The sequence below is a fragment of the Corapipo altera genome, unplaced genomic scaffold, assembly GCF_003945725.1.
Source record: "Corapipo altera isolate COAL_440 unplaced genomic scaffold, ASM394572v1 24b, whole genome shotgun sequence".
NCBI lineage: Eukaryota > Metazoa > Chordata > Aves > Passeriformes > Pipridae > Corapipo > Corapipo altera.
The window spans coordinates 11784038-11803466 of record NW_020884888.1 but is presented as its reverse complement, the minus strand read 5'-3'; the positions used below and the strand labels follow the sequence as shown (position 1 = coordinate 11803466).

The window sequence follows — 19429 nt, the reverse complement described above, 5'->3', positions numbered from 1 at the left end:
TTCCTCCTAATATCCCATCTAAACCTATCCTCTTTCACTTTAAAGCCATTCCTTCTTGTCCTGTACCATTTTAAAAAGTGTCTTTCCAGTATTTCTGTAGGCCCCTTTCAGGTACTGGAAGGCCACAATAAGGTCTAGAAGGCTTCTATAAGGTCTCCCTGGAGCCTTCTCTTCTCCAGGCTGAACCCAAATACTCTTAGCTTATCTTTATAGGGGAGAATATATATAGGGCTATATACAATAACATAAACATATATAAAGATGTATATGAAAGCTTAACCCTACCACTAGGGCTTAATGATAGGAATATTCTGTTCTTTCTAATGCCATAAAAAAGTAACATCAAAAGTGTTTCCTTTATTGTCCTCCTCAAGGATAGTCATAAATAAGACATATAGGATCTATATTTGGTACTGGTTTCTCTCAACCTATGAATTCACCCTGTCATTGTTTACCTATCTTATGAATTCTAGACTGTCAGTTCCTCTACTTTTTCTCTGTGTGCTCCTTATCCTTTCTCACTGTTAATCATGTCTCTTCTTCAGATTGCTTCATACATTTTTTTACTTATCTGCCCTCTTATTGTAATATTTCCTGTGCTGATGCTAAATAATATCTATGCTTCAGAATTTGTCTGTCACCACTGTTATCAAATGATGTCATCACCTATCCTTTTTAAAGCCTATATCCTCAAGTGAACCTTGAAAATTTTAAGACGGAAAACTGTGTTGGGTGTTTTATAACATTATTTTTTCCCTGAGAAATTCAAATGTTTTCGTTAAATCAAGATGAGTTAAGGTTGTTTCGAGATCCTGCTACCCTTCTATTTATTTTCTCAAACATAAGGATATAGCACTATCCCTACATTCTATACCAATGGACGAAGACTTGAATTTCTCCAAAGCTTCAGTTTTTTTGGAAATGAGGCTTTGCTGGAGGTATACATTCATCCTGGATCCATAGATAAAATCAAAGTAAAAATACAGGGGTTGTAGGCTTTTTTTCAGATGTTTTTAAATGTGAGGCTCCAGTCAAAATACTTATGCTCTATATTTAAAGTTCTTGAAATATTCACAGTGTCAGGTAGAAACGAATTGACCAATACATTATTAAACGACAGATTAGTCTCTACTGTGATGTTTGAAGTACAGCAATGCCCTTTATATTTGTGGGAGGAGTTATGGAGACAAGAAAATGTTAGAAGTCCTACAGCTTCAAAGACATGATGTCTTTCTAAAACTTTGCTCTAGTGTGTTACATTTTTGTTCCTTTGAAATTGAAGGAAAATGTAGCTCAGGCTTGTAAAAGCCACTGAAACATGAATGGCACTTCCACAAGATCACACTAAAATTCCTATGCTTTTTAAAACAAAGGGTATTTACTCTTACAGCATGTGCAAGTGACGACACACCTTCTGTTCCAATCATTAAAACTAAGAAGTCCAATTTGTTTCCTCATTTTAGAAACCATGATGAACAAGATGCTTAACAGCTCAGCAAGTAAACAGATTGACCTGTTGTCACAGCTTGTAGTAAATATCTCTTCCTGTGTGTTACTGGACCGTTTCCAGCCTTTTGACTCTGTGGAAAAATTGCAGGAGAAGGCTCATGAACTCATGCAGCAAAATAATCTTTTGGCTAGTAAGTCTGTTATGTAAAAGGCATATTGACAGAATAGTTCAGAGTTTGTAGTTGTTGTCTATGTTTGTTGATAACATAGGTTAAGCTTATGCATTTTCAAAATGTGTATTAAAACACATATAATACAGGCAAAATAAAGCAATATATGCTGTAAAGAAAAACCATATTGTTTTAACTGTAGAATAACCAAATGAATATTTGTAGCCTGTTATTTATAACAAAATATTTGAAAGAATGGTTGTAAATGTTTAAAGTAGAAAAAGCTGAAAAATGTAGAACACTGAGGAAACTGACTACTTATTATGACAAGATCATCTAGTTAATTTAGTTTACATCCTTTCAAAATTTAATTATTATATTCTTGACTTTGCAAAAAGGAGGAAAGAAATGGGTTTTGTTAAGGTTTATTCTTAAACCAACATCTCAGAGAAATTCTCTTGTTTATTCAGAGTTAATAAATTCTTAAGAAATGGGTATATTTTTTGTTTTCCTTGGGATTACACTCTGTATCCTTTCCCTGTGTTTTATGCTTAGAGAATCACTCTAATTGTACAAAAGAGTTTAAAAGGCAAGTGTGTTTTTCTTAATACATACACTTTCTCATCTCAGAAAATGCTGTAAGTTGCATGTAGCCTTTCCAAAAACGAGACCCATTTAAGTCTATATGAAGTGTGCCACAACATTTTCCCACTGTTGTTTTGGTTTTTATTGTCTGCTTGGACTCCTCTAAGTATACAACAGAAGGCATAAGAAAGAAGTTGTAGAGGCTGAAACTACTCAATCTGGAATCCTATGCTTGTTCTGTAACCTGCACAGTACCCCCCATTTACAGAATGTCAGTGGCTACACTCCATCAATATGAGACTAACAGGCCATACCATGAGATAAGGAGAATTGCTAAAGAGTACTTTATATGAGCAAAATTGTTTGTCCCTTCAAGGGATGAAACGGACAGATAAATCTTGGCACTCAGAAAATTGAATTGTCAAGTTCTAGATCAATTTTTTTCTTCCACTTACCTGGGGAAAGGTCATATGGTAACATAAGCCAAGACGTTTCTTGAGAGGTTGTTTGTTTTTTTTTTTACTCTGGCCTTATAGTCACTTCAAACTATTAGAGAGAGAAAATGGCGTTTTAAGGAACCTAATGTGTCCAACATGTCAATGTCACATGCTCAGACGTAGGCATACATTCCTTTCCAAAGCAAGATATTAAAATAGAGTGGAATTTTCCTTGCTCTGTTTGTAGTCTTCAGAGCCTTCAGAGCCTCATGGAATGTCTTAGGAAATCAACTGTTTGCATAAATGGGAAAATGAGATTGACCAGTTGAAAGAAATAAGCTTTGCAGCAGACTATTTTATATCTTAGTCTCTTTCAGAAAATCAGATGGTAGGTAAGACACCTTTCCCCTTTCCTAAGGAAAAAAAGGGCAACATTTCACATTCGTCAAAAAGTCCTAAAAAGTCTGGGTCATCCAGAAAGAAAATACAACCATTTCCATGTATGTGGCTTCATCTTTACATCTCATATTAAGCTTTCATCTGCTTTTTTTTTTCTTTATACAGAGCTAGAGAAAATAAATATAAAAATTCTGCTACGCTAAAGTAGAAGTTTTGTAATTGAGTTGAAAATTAATATCAGGGTAAATTTTAGTGAGTTGGTACTGTTTAATTTTTCACCCATTCCAGAGGTTGTTATCTTTTGATGGATAAATTTTATGGCTGCTACTTTCACTACGGAATTGAGAACAACTCCCAGAAAAGAGTTAAGTCTGGATGCAAAGACAAATTGCAGTTTAAAAAGGAAAATCTCAGAATAAATTTTCTCAGATAAAAATGATTGTTTCAAACTTGTGTATCATGTGAATAATTTTTTACATTTCAAAATTATGAACGCAAAAAATGTGTCTCTGAAAACTACCGTTATTGTATTGGATGTCAAGAAAGTTTAGAGACCTGCCCTGACAGGTGAATGTATCCCATATTGTATGGTAATTAACCATGAGTTAGCTATAGAAATAGCATAGATCATATAAGCTTGGTTATGAAACTTCCTTTCTTCCTGTGCTAGGTATCATCTTCGATACACCGAAGAACAAGAGGCAAGATTCTAGCAATGGCCTTCCAAGACACATTTCATATAAAATCAGAACCAGTGTTCTCTATAGCATGAGAACAGATTTGATTAAAAATCCAACATGGAAATCCCATCCGCAGAAGTTGCCAGCTGATGGGTTTAAATACAACCATGTCTTTATTCCTCTTCAAGACATGATTGAAAGGGCAATTATTTCAGCACAGACTGGGATAGATACCTCAGAGACAGCCATTCAGGTGCAAGCCATGCCTTACCCTTGTCATACCAGTGATCTGTAAGTAAACTGTCGTCTTTTTAATTCAATGCATTATCCTTATTAGACCAGTGCTGAAGAACTTCAGAACCTACTAGGTTCCCACTTTTTAGTGGGTGAATGTATATCTTGGCACAGGGTTGAACCAGTATATCCAATACTACTCCAACATTACAGCATAACAAATATTGTCCAACAGCTGTGTTTAACATAACATGTTATCTAACATCTGCCTGGCAAATGACACCTCCCAAGCTGTTTCCAGGTATACTGTGGAGTAGTCTGCTGGACAGAGGCTGTGTCAATATACTGTGCAACTAACTTAGAGTTTTCTAAGAGATCCCTTTTCTATCCTTAGTTGTCCTGTACACAAACTGTAAATTGGTCCCTGGTGTGTGTTGAAATACAGTGTGAAGTTGATGAAGGAAAAGAAAAAGTGTAGGGTTGTTGTTTGCAAAAGCGTGAAAACATCCTGAGTATTAGATTTTAAAATTAGTCAGTGGTAATAAATCTATTAAAGTGGAGTATGAGTTGACTGAGTCATGTTATTTCTTACTGTCCAAATATGTTACTTTGGCATAGACACAAATCTGAATTCTGTCGGACTTCAAATGGAATCCTAAAGAGTAATTATATGGTTGTATTGTTGGAAATGCTAATATAATAATGTAGTACCAATAAGTATATTTAGCCCATTACATAAAAAATAAGTAGTTCTAACCAGAACAGGAATAAGTCTTAGAGTTCGTGTCAGATCTTATTGTGTGCATACATTGAGAATAGTCCCAATATAAACCTTGTAAAATTCCGCTAGAAAATATTTTACCTTTGGGGGCTGACAACTCTTCATCTATGTTTTCTCATAGATTCTTGAACAATATAGGGTTTTTCTTCCCACTTATGATGATGTTAACATGGATGGTTTCAGTTGCTGGTATGGTTCGCAAGTTGGTTTATGAAAGAGAAATTCATCTTGAAGAGGTAAGAGGCAGATTAATCTCGGAAAAGAAAGTTTATTATGGTGCACTGAAATGCAAAAGTTATGAAGACCTTTCAAATACTCATAATGCTGTACTCAGATGGTTTGTTTTCATTTGTTTTCATTTGTTTCCTCTGGGCAGTAGGTTCTAATTCGAGCTTCTAACTCAGATTCACAGCATTGTTTGAGCACCAGCATGCAAATATTATCCCCGAGACAAAAAACCAAAAAGCAAAAGAACCATAAAAGTTGAAGCCGGAAATTGTTATTTGGAAAAGGTCCTTGTGAATAGAATGTGGGGTTTTTTTGGATTCTTTTTTATGTTTTGCTCTATGGTCTTTAATGATAACACTAACTTAACCAATTTAAAAATTTGTCATGCATTGCGTAATTATCAGAAATATTAGGAAAGACAACACATAAGAAAAGAGAAAATTATTTGCTTATATCAACAGCTAGTCTTTACAGGTGCTAACCATACGGAAGGACAGGGGGTTTTGTGGTACATTTTCGATATAAAACGTAATTTTACATAGAATTTAAGAATCATGCTGGTCTCAGTGATCAGCAGAATCACTGCTTGAGTAAGTATTTTAATTTGGGGAATTGCAGGAGAGTTATCTAATTTCTCTACTCTTTGTATTGTAAGATAGACTTTTTTAATGCTTCAAAATATTAAATTACTTTCATATCATATCATAAAGTTAATTTTGATCCCCTTAGGAAAAATGTTTCAGAGGTTGTATTAGATTGTATACAAAAGCATTTTTTGAAAAAAGATGGGTGATACTAAATTATTATTTGCCAGATATCCTTATTATGTCAATATGTAAAGATTTACAGACATATCTGTATGATACTTTTAGTAGAGCAAGAGGCTGCAAAACCCCCCATTTGTTTATACAATGCTGTGCATATCCTCTGAATTTTTAGTGCATAAAATGGCAAACTCACTGGAGGAGCCAGTAATCTGACATCTGGTCCTGCAACCCTTTGCAAAAGAGAGTTGTGCTGAGCATTATAATCCCTTGTATGTTTTGTATGTAATCCCAGAGAATGCCCCGCTCAATACCGTGTTTGATCCTGGAGATAGCACAGGAAAAGGGAAAAGAAACAAGTAATTTCAGGAGAAGATGACTTCCTTTGGGGGGGTGCTAGTGTCTTGGTGGTAATATTTTGTTTAAAAAATAAAAAAAAAAAGAAAATTTGTTTCCTAACTGTAACTCTCTTTGCTGTGTTGTCTTGCAGTATATGAAGACAATGGGTGTACATCCAGCCATTCATTTCTTTGCTTGGTTTCTTGAGAATGTCATTGTACTCACAATAAGCAGCTGTGCTCTGGCCATCATTTTAAAAGCAAGTGGTATCTTTGCTTATAGCAATGGCTTCCTCATCTTCCTTTTTCTCCTGGAATTTGGAGTCACAGTTATTATGCTAAGCTATTTTTTGGGAGTGTTTTTTAGCAGTGCCGATACAGCAGCTCTGTGTGCCAGCCTTGTCTATATGATCAGTTTTTTACCCTACATAGTTTTGTTGGTCTTGCAGAACCAGTTGAGTTTCATCAGCAAGATTATAATGGTAAATATTTGTTTTCCTTTTCTAATTTTTCTCCTCCAACCTTGCTGTGGATTTCTGTAGTTTAGAAACTTTAGATTACAATTCACTTATTTTTTCCTAGGTTTCTGTTTGCTTTTGTGTTCACTAGAAATAAATCACATTAATAACTATCCAATTGAGAAAATATTTAGAATGTAGAAAGGAACCAAAAATAAATTGTCAGGGGAATTTTGTAAACCTACAGAAAGTATCAGGAAGTTGCATTCCTCATACCCATGAGTTCTCTAAATATTTTGACCTCAAAATATTTGTAATGTTAGATCAGCTGATGACATGCCACTTCTGAAAGTCATTATTTGTTTGGAGGAAAACTAGTGATTGATTCTCTGTTGAGTAAAATTGGAGATTAGATCAGTTTGAGGTATATGATTCTTTGGTGTAGGTTCTTCAGGGTCTTTTCCGGTTTTGTGTATGCCATAGGCTGTTTCATGTGTTTGTACTGTCTTAACATACTATATCCCTGAATGTGACATCAAATATCATCATCATACATTGCAAACCATATTTCACACATTATGGCTTTAGTCTTTCAGAATAACTCATGTATCAAATTAAGCTAGTGGAATAATTCATACATTATTAAAAAAAAGCTCACTTTTTCAGTGTCAAGCAGTCAGATAAAATATACAGGTTCTTTGCATACAAGTAAACATGAATGTAAGACTGCAGAATTCAGGAATAAATAGGCAAAGTGGATTTTTTGTTTTCTGTTGCTTTTTTTGTGTGCATCAGAGAACTTACACACCTTAAAATCAATTATTTCAAAACAATGTTTCAGATATCCTGCTGTTACGACCGGCCGTGGAAGGAGAGGGTAACCCTCGTTCTTGTTAATAAATCCCTTGGGGTGGATCAGAGTCAAACAACATTGAATAATCAGTGTTTATAAATAAATATATGTAGGGTTTATTTTAGAACAATTTTTTATAAATTTTGCGTGTTTTTATCTATAGCAATATAGCAATATTAAAGCATAGCAATTTTAAAGTATAAAAATAACACTTAAGAAGCATAGTAATATTAAAGCATAAAAATAACACTTAAGGAAATGTATAAGGAAGAGAAAAGGAAAGAAAGGATAAGAGTCCTAAGATATATATATAGTCACCACCCACTGGATCCAGCAGTGAAACTTCGTAGTTGCGGCTTCCATGTCTGTTGGTTGAAGTGGTGGTTATAGTTCTGTCTAAGTTATGGTCTTGATCTGTTGGGACTGGGGGAAGTCCCCCCCCAAAACTCAAAGATTATACACTTCAAACTCAGGAACTCCTTGTGGGAAGGTGGGAACTTTTTGCACCTCCCCTGAGGCAGGGAGTTTTTCAGTGGATAATGTCACAGGACATGTCATGAGTCTTCAAGCCTTTGATGCTCCCCAGAGGGTTCTTCACAGTAGAGTCATCATATAAGGGAGGACATTGGCATGATAAGAAGGATTATCCCACTTTGCAGGATTTGCAGGAAATCCAGGTTGTAGCTTCAGGTGTGCATGCCCTTCTGCACCTGGGATAGTTGGACCACGGCATCCACTTATCTAACCTGAAGGTCCTTTCACAGTGGGCATGTTCAGGGAGGGGCAGGCTTTGCTGGGTGAACAGCTGCTTCTTTTCAGTTTACTACAGTGGCCAAAAGCGTTTTGGTGATTTTACAACGTTTAAGCCATTAACCATTTCAGTCTCTGACACTTGCCTTTGCTGAAAATCAGAGACAGCAGCATGTGAAAAAAGCAGTAATTGTTAACAGAAGAGAGGGTCCATCATATGGTGAAACCCTGGCAACGTAAGAGACAGGAACTCAGGTGATGGGAATTAGCATGAAATTCTCTGTACAAATACATAAACCATACCAGCAATGATTTTGATTTTTTTTTTTCTAAGGAACAGCCTATATCATACTTCTTTCTTTAGAGAGCTGTCAGGATGGGTTCCGTCACACTTTCTTGCTATACTACATTACTAACTTGCTATTTTCCATTCTGTACTTTCGTGATCCAGCACAACTGTGTTTCTTCTTGAAATTCAAATGTTATTTCCTTGCACAAAAATGCTGTCTCAGCATATAGTACCTAATGTGCATGTTCTTTCTGCTTTTGTCTTTTCTTGAGTTCTGTTCTTGCAAAATTGAGTAGGACCACTGTTCTTATCACAAAAAGTAAATTCCTTTGCATACTTTTACATCATAAGTTTTCAGGACGTGGTAGATTTATGATAGTCTATGTCCTGTTATAAAATTAAATAACACTTCTCAATATTAATAACTAGGTCAGTGCAAATACTACTGAAGTTTGTGGAGGAGTATTGTTAAAACATAAAAAGAAATAGCTATCATTAGCCAAAGTGAAAAGAAAAAAAAAGTCTGTTTATTTTATGCTTACTTTCATTATCACAATTTATTTTATTTCATGGAACTTGTTGATAACATATTTTTATTTGATGTTCACATCCTCTTTCTCCTCTGGTATTGTAGTGTCTTCTTTCTACAACTGCCTTTGGGCAAGGAATATTTTTCATTACACACTTTGAGAGCCAAGAAATAGGTAAGCTCTCCAGAAGAGGAAGCATTGTAATTATTTCAAAAACTAACATTGGAAATGTTTTTCACTTTGTTTTGAAAAAAATCTCTAATGAGTTAATAGGATAAATCAAGTCCAGGTATGTAAATGGATGTAATCCTTTTTTTTTTACTAATATGGCAAGATCAGTATTGATGACAGTGGATGTGCCAAACTACTAGGTATTGAAAAAGTATCATAGTGGTACAAAAGTTGGTAAGAGTGGAAGACATAGTTTCAGAAAACATTACTTAAAATTGTAACCAGACACTTCATCAAAATGACTCATCTTTACTGAAGGAATGGCAAAATGTGTTTTGGGAAAAACTACTTTTTTTAACAATCATAGAAAAAGAAATGTAGAAGTAATATCATGACCAACTTTACCATAAAAAAAAGGTAGCATTTTCAGTAAAAAAATACAATGCTTTTAATAAATCTACAGTTTGGTTACTTTTGTTTCCCATTTAGCAATATGGTAGCTTTCTACAGTACTAGTATTTTGCACCTTCTTTCTTCCTTTCATGTCTTATGCAATATAATAAATTTATGATGCAATTATTCAGTGAGTTTGCTCATGGTTATCTCTGAATGCAGTTGATGCACACAAATGCTTCTGAGTTAGAATTCACAGATCTAAATTTTCAGATTTAGCATTATAGAAATTACATTAAACTTTGTGTAATCCTTTTCTTTATATCAGCAGAATGGCTTAAAGCCTGATTCATTTGTCAGTGCCCCATTTTGTCAGTGTTGTATTTTTTTTTCTTTTGCCAAATAAACAGCCCTTTCTAGAACAACTTCCCTGCATTTTCCCAACGGCAGTGTCACCTGCTGTTCTAAACAGAGGCATGTAGAGGCATAGCAATTCATTTCTATTCATTAGGATTTCTGTTATTAACTATGATTTGTTTTGTACTAGTGCTTAAATACCCAGAAGTGTGTGACGTTGATGTATTTGTGATCTTTAATGCTGTACTGATTTAGCTTTGACCTTTAAAAAATTGTTATTATTACTCCCAGGAATTCAGTGGAATAATGTGCACCAGTCAATGGCACAAGGAGGACACATGACCTTTGGATGGATGTGCTGGATGATGTTCTTTGACTCTATTTTGTATTCTATAGGTGGCTGGTATTTCAGCAATATTATTCCTGGTAAGATCTTGGACTTGTTCTTATTTTGTGTTTTTGAAGAAGTCATTTAATATAACAGATAGAATAGGTTTTCCTCGTTTTATGCAACTGAAACAAAAGTATATATTTTTCTGAGTTAAAGTTTTGATGTGACAAACTGTCTGACTGCCTTTAGGGACTGGGAAATAAAGTTTTCCAACATACACAAATATTGAGTAGTGCTGATACATGGAATATAATTTGTAGCAAGGCATGAAATATCTTTTATTTGCTCATAGGGATGACTAATATCTGATAGAATTAGAAATTTATTGGAAATTCACAGTAACAGAGCTCAGTCTAATAGCAAAACTTCCTGTGAAAATTACAAGTTTTCTGACTCAGTACTTAGAGAGAAATCCATGAATAACAGCATGTTTTCAGATCATAAAGGCTTCAGACAGCCTGGTAACTGTGTCTTGCTCCCAGTCAGTCCACAGTCCAATGCATAAAGAAAACTAACTTTCAAGTATATTTTCAGAAGGCGGTGGTTTGGTTTTTTAATTTTTTTTCCTTTATGAATATTATTGAATTGGTCAATGTATTTTCAATCATAGCCTCATGCCTCACTAGCTGTTTAAATTTACCTTTCCTCTGATTTGGATATGCTACCTTTTCTTTCAGTTACTTTGTTTAAAAAAAAAAATAAATTTTGCCTTGAAAGATAGGACTGGGTGGAATATACAACTGAATTTTAAAAAAACTTTATCTTAAATTGACACCTGCCCTTCAGTGTCAATGAAATGTAACTCTAAACATACAGAGTGCGTATTGTGTGATGGTTAAGTGATGCCTGGAAAGACTGGGCAATGTCAAAGTTTAGGTTGTGTATAGAAGCATGTTTTTGCCCTTTCTGTTTGTGTACCACTATAAATGTTTCTTATGGTAGCTGGTTTGTTTACATTGTGTGGATAGTAATTTCAGAATAATATTGGATTATAACAAAAAATAAGATTCTTTACCTTGACAAGCCATTTGGTACATTTTCTTTCCTGTAGGTTAGATTATGTTAGGTTGTGCCTACATACTGTTAAGTCTATGATCCTGTTACATTTTGAAGCTGATTTGGAGACAGAGTAAAACATAGTATCACCAAAGTTTGATTATTCTAGGGCAGAACCTGGTGTTATGAACAAATTACTTTTTCTGCACTTTATTATAAAGTTTGTTGAGTGCAGCCAAGGATTTGAGATAATTAAAAGGTCTAACCAGGTCTTTGTAAGTAGTGATAGGACATTAGGAGTCTATAAACAGATACAAAATTACTATAAATTTTTCAACAGTTTGTATCATAATTCTAATCTAGGAAAATTTGGATCAAAACACCGATGGTACTTTCCCTTTACTGTTTCTTACTGGAAGAACCTGTGTGGTGCAGAGAGGAGGAAGAGACATTACCTGAATTCTAATATATTTTTCTTCAATGAAAACTTCCAAGAAAAAGGTCTGTAGTAATAGAATTTTAATAATAGAGTTTTTTTGGAAAGGTGGGCTGATTGTGATCAATCTGCTTTTATCATTGCTTGGCCTTATATTATGTGTTTTGATCTTGTCACTCTCTTTCATTATATAGTATATACTATGAATGTTATGTACTAACTTATAGTTAGTGTGCTGTCACCTGTAATGCTTGATTCATTCAGTGAAAACTATAAATATAAAAATATTTAAGAAAACTCTTTAAAGTTGTAAAATAAGTATCTCTTTGGTTCATTGTGTCCCAGTGTATTGCCTCTCTGCTTGGTTAGGATCTTTTGGAGTTCAGTGAAGCCTTTTGTACTCTTACTGAATCTGAAGAGTGTTGGGCTTTATTAACTTTTTTTAAAATTGGCTTCTTATTTCAGTGAAAAAAATAATTTGTTCATTTTTTCCCTTCTATTTCTTATTTTTCTCTTCTGAAATCACTGTTCTTTCTGTCTCTGCTTCTTAGCCTTTTGTTTGAAAAGCAACTGTTATAACTAATTTTTATCTACTTCCAGATACTTTCACTTCTCTTCTGTGTGTTTACTTGCTTACAATTAATTTAGGCAGGTTTTTTTGTTTGTTTGTGGGGGTTTTTTTGTTTGTTTGTGGGGGTTTTGTTTGTTTTGGTTTTTTGTTTGTTTGTTTTATTGTGGTTTTTTTTTTTCCTTCTCTACCTCTCAGTTCTCTGTGAGGACATTTAATTTAGATTTTTGGAATGAAGGAATAAGTCACTCTCACCTATATTCCATCTTGCACCTTAGAATAACGTTGTGGGTTGTGCTTTTTTGAAAGTTAAAATAGCTTGGAAATGATCCATTTGTCTGTAGCACAGGTGAAGAAGCTCAACAACTCAGCAGTTTTACATACTGGTATCTCCTGGAGAAGGGCAGACTTCAGAATGTCTTGAGGTTCATTTAAACACTTGTGGGAAAACTATTTGTATGAATTTTGTTGGAATTTCTGCAATTTGGAACAACTCCATTTTGTTGAGGTGATAGCCTTTGGTCCTTACCTGAAACAAAGATTTCCAGTATTTCCCTCTGATTTCACCACATTGCCTACACTTGGTGTATTGCTTCTCCTCTGTTTGACTGATCCATGTCATGTAGCTGATAGCAAATCCCCTTTGTGTGAATGCTAAAACTGCCATGCAGCAAAGGAGCTTGCTGTCTTCCATAAGAATTGGGTGTCACTGTACCAAATATTGGGTAAATGCATTCATGGAGAATTTTCTTGGAACTCGCTCCCTGGTGATTTCTGCACTTGTTCCATACAACCCAGATGGTTCCATGGGAGTGGAGAGCACTTAGGAAATCAGAGGTGTGTCAGGGAAAGGCTGGCATGTAAGTCCTACCAGTTGGAATTACAACTAGAGCAGGGCTGGCAGAGACCTGGGTGCTGAGTATCTGCTTGGAACTCTTCTTCAGAGAAGTCCTAAGGTGATCAGTTTAGTGGTTGCAAGTAACTTGAAACTCTTCCTCTGAGTCTTACTTAAGATACATCGTCTGAGGCTCACTCTGCACTTCAATGTTTTTTTGTTAAGATCCAGGATGCAAATTTAGGAAACAGTGGAAAGGGCATAGAGAATGTTTATTGATGGTTTTAGTCTGCAGACCAAAAGACAGAGAAGGTAACTGGGAGAGGTTAGTGGGTAGGAAGACCTCAGAAATGTCACAATAGCTGGTAGTGCCTTTCTTGAAGGTGACCTCAAGTTTAGAAAGAACTTTTGCCAGAAGCTTAAAATTGATTGTGAAAAGAGCAAAACAGCTTTTTCATTCACAACTTAAACAAACCTATCGATGAAAAAATTATATAATTTTTTATGTTAGAATTTTCTCATACTTAGGAGCATAAAACAATTATTCAAATAATGTTATTATAAGTAGTTTTTTCTACTAGAAATAAAATATAGCCACTGTTTTATGACCTTATGAAGACATAACTTGGCATAACTACAAATAGGCCAAATTCTTAGCAAATGTTAACTGGCCTTGTATCTTTGATTCTAGTGGAGCTTGTGTCAGTTCAGACCATCTGAACATCTGTTCCAGGCTTTGGTAAATGGCAACAGGGATTAAATTAATTTGTTATTCCCTTTGTACACATACACATATGTTTAGATTCAGCAACCCTGCTTGTTTTGCTGCCCTTTCCCACACAGAACCAGCACCTCAAAATTGGAAAGGCCCTTGCACTGAAGGAGCCACCATTGGTGTTGTGCTGCTGTCTCTCACCAAAGAGCACATGGATGGCCAGAAGGTGGCTGTTAAAGATCTCAGCCTCACTTTCCACAGAGGGCAGATAACAGCGCTCTTGGGACCTAATGGAGCTGGCAAGACAACAGTTATGTAAGTCTGACATTTAATGTATTACTCTTCCCTCTGATCTCTGCTATACTTTTTCACTTCAAAATGTTGTGAATTCTTTGTTATGCCTTTCCCCCACCCCAAATAAATACTTGACAGACTCCCCAAAGCACATGGAAAATGAAGGCTGTGTATCTATGACACAGGCAATGTAATGAGTAGAGAACTGGGTCTTCTGTGTCACTTAAACCATAATGTAATAGTTCAGGAGCAACTTAAGTAGGAGCTGGGAATGTCTAGCTGTGGAGTTGAGCACACCTTGGGAGAGTATTCTTTTCTGGCATTCTATATGTACTCATCACACGGAGCGTGCGGAGTTTTATGGGGTTTTGTGCTTTGCCCCTAGAGGCTGTAAGGGACTTCTTTTTTTCTTGGCAGTTGACCAGAAATGAAAATAATGAAATGAAAATGACCTTTAAAAATGTCTCAAGTAAGAAGTCTATATTTCTACATTTATGTTAACTATGATCAGCTTTTGTCAAACTAACCACGGAGCGTGGGATCTAATTGAGAAATACTCTTCACAGAATACCCTTGTGAAAAGAGAAACAATCACTTGTTATTTTTGTTTGGGAAAAAAATGGATTTTGTTCTGGAAGAAGGGAAATGAAGGACTGTTGAGACCATAAAAAAAAAAAATAAAGAAAAAACCAACCAACCAACCAAAAAAAACCCCCAAAAAACCTCCCTCCCCAAAAACCCCCCAAAACCAAAACAATAAAATTGAAACCCAAAGCATTAGTGATGTATCTATGACTGTACTCAACTGAGTTGGTGTTGCTCTAAGGATGCTAGGACATGCCTCAGGAAATCCAAGTAATGAGCTATGTAATACAGCCATTGCATATTATCTTGAGGAATAATTTTTTTTTTCTTAGATCACTGTTAACCGGTCTGTATCCACCGAGTTCTGGTACCATTATTATTGATGGAAAGGACATACGTACTGATTTGGCTGCCATCAGGACAGAACTGGGTGTTTGCCCACAGTATGATGTGCTGTTTAATGCACTTACGGTGCGAGAGCATCTACTGCTTTACGGATCAGTGAAGGCACCCAGATGGACGAAAAAACAGTTGAATGAACAAGTCAGTGGGTAAGTTTTCCTTTCATTTTTTGAAATCTACCAAGTAAATCAGTAATGGCTATTGCAAACCATGCAAATAAAAAAGTGCAAATGCAAAAATTATGAGCAAAAGCTAATGGAAACCTCAGGGATTTGTGAACTTTTAATCACATTTCGTGTTCTGAAGTCATACCTTGAAAGTATATTTCCTAGTGTCTAACCCTTACTTGAATATATTTGTAGTGGAACTGTCAATGTTTAAAAACCTGGTATAGAGTACCATCAAATAATGATGTTTTGACTGGAGCGAATGGTTAGGATTGTAGGAGCTGCGGTGGTTCCTGCCTCATACTGTCTACCTTGCCTCCCCCCTTGCTGGAGAGGAGGGTAGAAAGTAAACTGCTGTGCTTGCCCCAAATTTTTAATTAAATCAACACTGGCTTTATATATTTATTATCTTGTATTCCCTCACCTGCAGTGGAAGGAAGGTTAGAAAACAAGAAAAGGCAGGCAAAGGTAGTCTTTGTTACAATCTTTCTAAATAGGCCATGTTTTCCATTGCCAAATCCAACCTTGAAATGTTTTTAGTAAATCAAGAGGTTTAAAACCAAACAATCCAATAGAAAAACCAAATCAGAGCTCTTAAATTACCTCAGAGGATTTGTCACTTCTCAGGTTGAAAATGTTTACTAGTGTTTTTGTGCTAATACTTCTTTGATTTGACTAAATCTTATTTTTCATCATGTATATTAAGCTACTTGTAAACTGTACAAGCTGAGATCTTGTTCACTGGTAGCAAACCGCATTTTCTCTACCTCAGGAATGAAATGTAGCTTTTCTAACAGCGTGGCAGTGCAGATACTTTCTTTTTACCTTCTAATTCATGATAGATTCTGTGAAGTCCTGTGAAGCTTCCATGCTTCAACACAAATAAACGCCAAGTTGATGGGACTCCTTAAGGGTACAAGTAGGCATGTGCAGAGGCATTTGTGGCAAAGTAACTTTCTTTTTTGGTAGCTATCACAGAAACCTGTTATTTTAAAATTTTGATCTGGACAAACTCTGATGTGGGACACTACATTCTCTCTAGAAAAAATAGAAACAATTCTCTAGAATAACAGAGACAAAACAAACCCAGTACTTGGTTTAAAATTTATGCAAAATAATATTCTGTATTTTATGGTACTTAGACTGCTGAATTGTAATTTCAACAGCAGTCTGTCATACTAACAGCACATAAGAACACTCAGGACTCTGCAGGCCCTGCTACTAAGAAAAATTACATTATTTTTAAAGGCAACAAGTACTTTAAAAGACTTCAGAGAAACTAAAAGAATGAAAAAAAATTCTCCTTTGATTAGCAAAAGAAGCAGGTTTCTAAAGAGATTAATTTTCCTCGATATATATCTATATATATCTATAGAACAATTATAGAAACCTCTTGTCTTAAAGATGAGAAAATATCTAAGGGTAAATGGCATGGCATACAGACTTCATATTCACTCAAATGATTCAGGAGATTAGCTTAGGATTGTTGAACCTTTTATGTCTTGTTTGCCAAGCTGATAGCAGCTGAAAGCTCTTAGGTCAGTGACTAGATGTTCAGAGTGATGAACGATAAATTAATGGTGTTATAGTGGTGCCTTTATTTAGAATATTTCCACACAGATGCCAGATCATCATCAGAGAGTAAGGGCTGAATTGGCAACGTCTTGTAAGGTATCTCCCAGTCCTTAACGGAGGAATTAGATTAGGTTAGATTAGGTAGTTTTATCTACCTAGGGATCACTAATCTGTTTATTTCACAAAAACGTATCTTAGAAGAGAAAAAGAAAAAAAAACTGCAGTGCTGCCTTATTTACCTCAAATAACTACACATTTCCTAAAAACTCAGGCATTCTCTAAGGTTCTTCATGTAGTTGTAAAATCTGAAGCACTGCTTGAGTTATGAAACTAACAATCTTTACTGTCATTTAAAGGGGCTGTAATCTGGAGTTTGCTAAAGTTTTTGGACAAATTGGTACTTATTTTATTGGCCTTAATTTAAAAATTGTTGGTTCTTATCTTACAAAATACTTATCCAGAATTTTTCCATCAGATGATGATGAGCATTTATGCTTTGTAGGTAAAGAGATATTTGTTTTCCTATTTGTTTTTGACACCAAAGTGTATAATTAATCAGACACAGTGATTTTATCGGTTTCCATTTACAGTGACTTTTCAGTAATTCTTCTCTAACTGGACATGATGTGACCAGAAAAAACTTTCTCAAAATTAGTCCCGTTTCTGTGCTTCTATTTCAGAGCTCTGAAAGATGTGAATTTATCCCAACATCAGTACAAACCTGTTGGAGCTCTTTCTGGGGGAATGAAAAGGAGACTGTCAATTGCCATCTCCTTTATTGGAAACTCAAAGACAGTTGTTCTAGATGAACCCACCAGCGGAGTAGATCCATGTTCTCGCCGTGGTATCTGGGATGTTCTTCTGAAGTACAAAGCTGGTACAAAGTTTACCCACATAATTTGCTTCCTATTTTCCTTTCTGGAATTTTGTCTCAATTTAAACTGGGTAGTCAAAATATAGCTGAAATATTATCAGAAATTAAATACATTAATTTCTGAGGAAACGCTTAATTGAATTTGAGAACTTTAAGGCAGCCAAATGAGATTACAAGAATTATTTGCTATCACACAGAAAGATGCCCAATCTAAAAGAAGATTGAACCTAGTTCTAAGACCTGTCCTGAAGTTTTTCCCCTCTCTCCATCTTCTCAAAATTACTATCTGGTTTCCATTTCCCATCTTGCATATATCTGTGTATCGATGCACTTCCATTTTGCGTATATCGGTATATAGTGCATATATACTTCTGATGAAAATAGACTCATCAGTAAGTCTGCCACATTAATTTTTTAGGTTCCACAAAGTCAAAAATTGATTGTGGGAAGCAAACTCTTCAGCTAGTGAGCACTCAATTGACTGTAATAATTAACAGTGAATGATCCATTGAAACAGACACTGATGTTATGTCGTTTTAAGGAATTTCTTATGCTCTTAAAACAGCTGGAACTTTTAATGGTTTGATACTGCTTGCTATGTATAATACAGAGTAAAGGATGTTTAGAGCTGAATCTAACTCAAATTGTAAATCTGACTGCAGGTTTTGTTTGTGTCCTGTTTTGAAAACTCTTAAAACATGTTCCCTTAACATTAAAGACCCTTGTGAAAACAAGAGGTGTTTCTCTAGAAACCAGGTTTTGTAGACATGTACCAAACTTTCTCATGCAGGTTGCACACTGATCTTTACCACTCACCACCTCGATGAGGCAGAGGTGCTCAGTGATCACATTGCCATTCTGCAGCGTGGCCAGCTGAGGTGCTGTGGTTCTCCCTCTTATCTGAGAGAAACATACGGCCAGGGACACAGTCTAACGCTCATAAAAAAGGTATATTAAAAATGTACTATAAAGAATTTAACCGTACCTGCCAAGTAACAGCTGTGCATATTCTAAGGGAAGTGTATGTCTCTGCCGGGAAGTAATACATGATATAGATTATTAGAGAGCCAGCAAAACATGTTTTTATTGGCTTTCTTGGTTGTTTTGGGTGGGTGTTATTACTATTATTGTTATTTAGATGAACATAATAACATCTTTGAAAATGATGAATAACAGTAATTAGCTGAAAAGGGTTTTGTCTCACTATTCTCCATTCATGGGAAATAGTCTCTGCATCCCAGGTGTGACACAGTTTCCTCAGTGGAAATTTTCCTGCATGAATTCTACTATCAAGTCCAATAATTCTGGTAATATTTTTTATGCACAATTATCTTTTTTTCCCTCATAGCCCTCTATGTTTGAAATCCAGGATCCTAAGCATATTGTTCGTGTCACATCTCTGGTACAGACCCATATTCCAGAAGCCTTCTTGAAAGAGAACAGTGGGACTGAGCTGACCTATGTGATTCCAGAAAGGGCAGATAAGGCCTCTTTTAAAGGTCTTTTTCAAGCTTTAGATCAAAACCTTCAGCATCTACATGTGACTGGCTATGGCATTTCTGACACAACTTTGGAAGAGGTACTTGTAGTTTTTCTGTGTAATCATATTTTCTTGGTTAGAGAATTTTGTACTCTTGATTGTATCTTTCATATTCTACAACAATTTCTTGTGAGAAGTATGTTTTCTAAAAAAATAAGCAAACAAGTAAACACAAAAACAAAAAG

General features: G+C 35.4%; 1 protein-coding gene across 1 annotated transcript in view; it reads left to right on the top strand.

The window, feature by feature from the left end:
- The window catches only part of ABCA13 (ATP binding cassette subfamily A member 13), a 172296-nt gene that overhangs the window by 55645 nt on the left and 97222 nt on the right, over positions 1-19429 (top strand). Inside the window, exons 23-34 of the mRNA XM_027643860.1 lie at positions 1464-1640; positions 3711-4011; positions 4857-4971; positions 6218-6547; positions 9050-9119; positions 10158-10292; positions 11617-11754; positions 13936-14122; positions 15019-15237; positions 17511-17707; positions 18495-18652; positions 19053-19283. Coding sequence (XP_027499661.1) covers positions 1464-1640; positions 3711-4011; positions 4857-4971; positions 6218-6547; positions 9050-9119; positions 10158-10292; positions 11617-11754; positions 13936-14122; positions 15019-15237; positions 17511-17707; positions 18495-18652; positions 19053-19283 — 2258 coding nt within the window. The remainder of the gene's footprint in view (positions 1-1463; positions 1641-3710; positions 4012-4856; positions 4972-6217; positions 6548-9049; positions 9120-10157; positions 10293-11616; positions 11755-13935; positions 14123-15018; positions 15238-17510; positions 17708-18494; positions 18653-19052; positions 19284-19429) is intronic.